This window comes from Otolemur garnettii, unplaced genomic scaffold, assembly GCF_000181295.1.
Source record: "Otolemur garnettii isolate 467f Iridium unplaced genomic scaffold, OtoGar3 scaffold00036, whole genome shotgun sequence".
Lineage (NCBI taxonomy): Eukaryota > Metazoa > Chordata > Mammalia > Primates > Galagidae > Otolemur > Otolemur garnettii.
The window spans coordinates 13,134,379-13,138,559 of NW_003852431.1; the positions used below are offsets into that span (position 1 = coordinate 13,134,379).

The 4,181-nt window shown below is 36.3% G+C and overlaps 1 protein-coding gene across 3 annotated transcripts in view; it reads right to left on the reverse strand.

Moving 5' to 3' along the window:
- PIBF1 (progesterone immunomodulatory binding factor 1) overlaps positions 1–4,181 on the reverse strand; it is a 263,961-nt gene that overhangs the window by 59,928 nt on the left and 199,852 nt on the right. For 2 of the 3 annotated variants that reach the window (XR_002773386.1, XM_003789727.3), the window contains exon 15: positions 1,741–1,871. The exons of the other annotated variant lie outside the window; for it this stretch is intronic. Coding sequence is in view for 1 of the 2 variants with exons in the window: in XM_003789727.3 (XP_003789775.1) it covers positions 1,741–1,871 (131 nt within the window). In the remaining variant the exon portion in view is untranslated. The remainder of the gene's footprint in view (positions 1–1,740; positions 1,872–4,181) is intronic. 3 annotated transcript variants of the gene reach the window in all.

Genomic DNA, 4,181 nt, shown 5'->3' on the forward strand with positions numbered 1-4,181 from the left:
CGGGTCTGGGCTGGGGATTCGAACCCGCCACCTTAGGTGTACGTGGCTGGCACCTTAGCCAGTTGAGCTATAGGCGCCAAGCCAACTATTAATTTCTTAATGTTGATTATGTGTATAAATACTTAATTATATACATATAATTTTTAAGTTTAAAATGATCTACAAATAAATTGTAATTATTTATTTTGATATTTAAACCATAAATGTGATTTTAAATTATTTAAATAAGTCATCACAAAATTAAGACCAGAAATATTTTTATGGGTGGAAATGAGAAGATAATTAATTATTGGATTATCACAAGAAACACTCATACTTTGGAGTTAATGACCACATTTTATATTTTTGTTTCCATATCTTAGGAAAGTTAGATTTAATAGTATTTTCTCCTTATTTTCTAATTTATTGATATAACTATTTCTATTTCTGCTTAATTCTGTTTTCACAATTCTATGATGGATTGATAATCTATAAACTTTTTTTATTAGATCATAACTGTGTACATTAATTCTATCATAGGATACAGTGTGTTGTTTCCATATACAGTTTGAAAAACTCTCATCCAACTGGCTAACATAGCCATCATATCTTTTTTGCGGGGATCATGCCTATGATTTATCCTATAAGGGTACATGTGAATCTTTCTAAATGTCGAATATAAATGTCTTAATCTATAAAAATTTTAAGTTATTCTAGCAATCTTAAAATTTGATAACTAAGCCATCTAATTAACTATGTATCTATGAGTTAAAACCTTTTCCTTTACATATATCATTCTTTTATTTTAGTTAAAAAAACTAAAATGATCATACAGATAGATGAGCAGATAAAGAACGTGAATAACTACTAAATGGAGCAAGTCTTTTGGATAAGGTCTCAATTAAAAATAATTTCAAACTAGGATAAGGTGACCAGATGTCCTGCTTTTGGCGGGACAGTCCCAATTTTTAACAATTTGTCCTGCGTCCCGCAGCATTTTTAAAAAGTCCCAATTTTTGGAAAGAATGCATGACAAGCTAGGGAACGGCAGGAGAACAAGAAGGGAATATATGGTTTTCGGCTTCCATGTGGCTATTTCACCAGGATATGAGTTTTATATTATTTTTGTTAATTTTATAATGTTAAACTTTAATAATAACAAATAATTGTTGAGAACTGATTATTGAGAACTGCTTATCAAAGTTTGCATTGTTGTCAGCCCTCCCCCACCCCAACGGTGTCCCATTTTACTAACGTTAAAATCTGGTCACCTTAAACTAAGAAGGTAAAAAGAATTTATTTACTTATGGGTTGCTTCATGTAAAGGGTCAGGAGAAGAAAAACCTAAAATTCCTTGGCAAAGTCAACACAAATCTAAGTAAATATGTGCATTTTTCTGTTTAAAAAAGTCATTTTAACCCCACAAATAGTACCTGGTTATATTCCACCTCTCCCTTTGTTCAAGCTACATCCCACTAAAGAATTCTAGGAGAATGGGACAAGATGGCTGTGGGGTCCCCAAGAATAGTACTCTATCTAGAGTACTACGTTAGTAAGTGTACCATTGTTATTTCCACACAGCAACTTCTCATCACACCTGATGTGACATGTCCTTAGTTTTCAAGAGAAGTTTAACACTTATTATATTTAAGATACTCTTCATTAAATTTTTTCTTCACAATTTACAACCATAATTCATCAAAGCAGCATTATGTTTACAATGTCTTTATTATTGAACTAAAAGATCTGTAGATGGCTTACCTGACATCTTTTTCAAGTTGTGCAATACACTCCTTCAATGAATCAATCTTAGAATCTCTCTGACGCACTGATTCAATGAGATATCTGTAAGGTTGCTGAGTCTGGTTTAACAGTGAATTGGCCCTGTTAAGCTGAAGATACACGGGTTTCATTGAAGTCTAGAAAATCTGATAACAAATTAAAATCATTCAAAATACTCCAGCAAAAATAAAGTATACAAATTCTTTTTACATGAATTATCCTGAAAGTTTTTTTTTCTTTTTTTTTTTGTGAGACAGAGCCTCAAGCTATTGCCCTGGGTAAAGTGCCATGGCGTCACAGCTAACAGCAACCTCAAACTCCTGGGGCTTAAGCGATTCTCTTGCCTCAGCTTCCCAAGTTGCTGGGACTACAAGCACCTGCCACAACGCTCAGCTATTTTTTGGTTGTAGTTGTGACTGTTGTTTGGCAGACCCAGGCTGGATTTGAACCTGCCAGCTCTGGTGTATGTGGCTGGCGCCTTAGCTGCTTAAGCAACAGGAGCCACCATCCTGAAAGCTTTTCCTGTGTAAATCTGAAGTTTAAAAAAACGATTGATTGTTACTTTAATAATAGTAACTACTATAAATAAGAAACAAAAATTTCAAATAAAATGTTAATAGTTAACCAAATTTGGAAGTGGGTAAATCTAAACTTTGGTCTGAGAAGCTGTGTCATAAAATTTATCTTCTTTTTTTTTTTTTTAGAGACAGAGTCTCACTTTGTCACCCTTGGTAGAGTGCCGAGACTACAGGCACCTGCCACAACGCCTGGCTATTTTTTTGTTGCAGTTTCACTGGGGCTGGGTTTGAACCCACCACCCAGTGGGTTCAGGCTGGTGCCCAACTCACTGAGCCACAGGTGCCACCCAAAATATATCTGCTTTTAACCAAATCATTAGCTAAAAATTAAAAAGTTTTATTTGAGCTTTATTTCTACTCAAAATAATCACTTAATTTTAGTAATTTTTTCATCTCTTCATGTTCCCTTCTTTGTTTTAAAAATATATTAACTTATGTATCTGAATCACCACATATAATTAAGTTCCCCCAAAATGTGGTTAAAATGTAGGGTGTATATAGCTCAGTGGTAGAGCGCGTGCTTAGTGGGCACGAGGCCCTGGGTTCAATCCCTAGTACCTCCAGTCAATCTATTTTTGTGAGGTGATAGTTATGTTAATCAGTTAGATGTAAACATTCCATGTTGTATATCAAATCAGTACATTGTACCCCATAAATGCATTAATGTACACAGTTATGATGTATATATATATTTTTTTGAGATAGAGTCTCATTATATTGTCTTTGATAGAGTGCTGTCACATCACAGCTCACAGCAACCTCAAACTCCTGGGCTTAAGTGATTCTCTTGCTTCAGCCTCCCAAGCAGCTGGGACTATAGGCACCCACCACAACACCCGGGTATTTTTTTGTTATAGTTGTCATTGTTTTAGTAGGTCTAGGCTGGGTTTGAACCCCCCAGCTTTGTGTATGTGGACGGCACCCTACCCACCGAGCTATGGGTACTGCCACTATTGTTGAAGGTTTTAAAAATATTCTACATAGTAAACCCTTATATAATTTAGAAATAATTTGTTCCATTTGTGGGTTTTCTGTTGCCCTCGGTAAGAGTGCTGCTGCATCACAGCTCACAGCAACCTCAAACTCCTGGGCTTAAGCGATTCTCTTGCCTCAGCTTCCCAAGTAGCTGGGACTATGGGCGCCCACCACAATACCCAGTTATTTCTGGCTGCAGTTGTCATTGTTGTTTAGCAGGCCTGGGCCAGGCTTGAACCCACCAGCTTCAGTATATGTGGCTGGCGCTCTACTCACAGAGCTATGGGCACGGAGCCTATTTTTCATTCTTGACAATGTCTTTTGATACATAGTTTATATATTTATGAAGTCTGATTTACCTTTTTTATTTTTGGTGCCTGTTCTTATGGAGAAATCATTGCCAAAATGAAGGTCATAAAGATTTTGTCTCCTGTTTTCTTCTATGAGTTTTATACTCCTTAGTTCTTATTCTTAAACTTAGGTCTTTGATTCATTTTAAGTTAGTTTGCATATCTGGTGTAAGGTCAGGGGCTAACTTTATTCTCTTACATGTAGATACCCAGTATTACCAGTCTGTTTGTTGAAAAGACTGCCCTTTCCTCATTGTTGAAGACCACTGACCATATACATGAGTTTTTGTTTCTGGCTTCTCTATTCTATTCCATTGATCTATATGTCCATCCTTAACTGCAGTAGCACAATATTTTAATTACTGTAGCTTTGTAGTACATTTTGAAATCTGGAAGTATGGGCTCGGCGCCTGTGGCTCAAGTGGCTAAGGCGCCAGCCATATACACCTAAGGTGGCGGGTTCGAATCCAGCCCAGGCCTGCCAAACAACAATGATGGCTGCAACCAAAAAATAGCC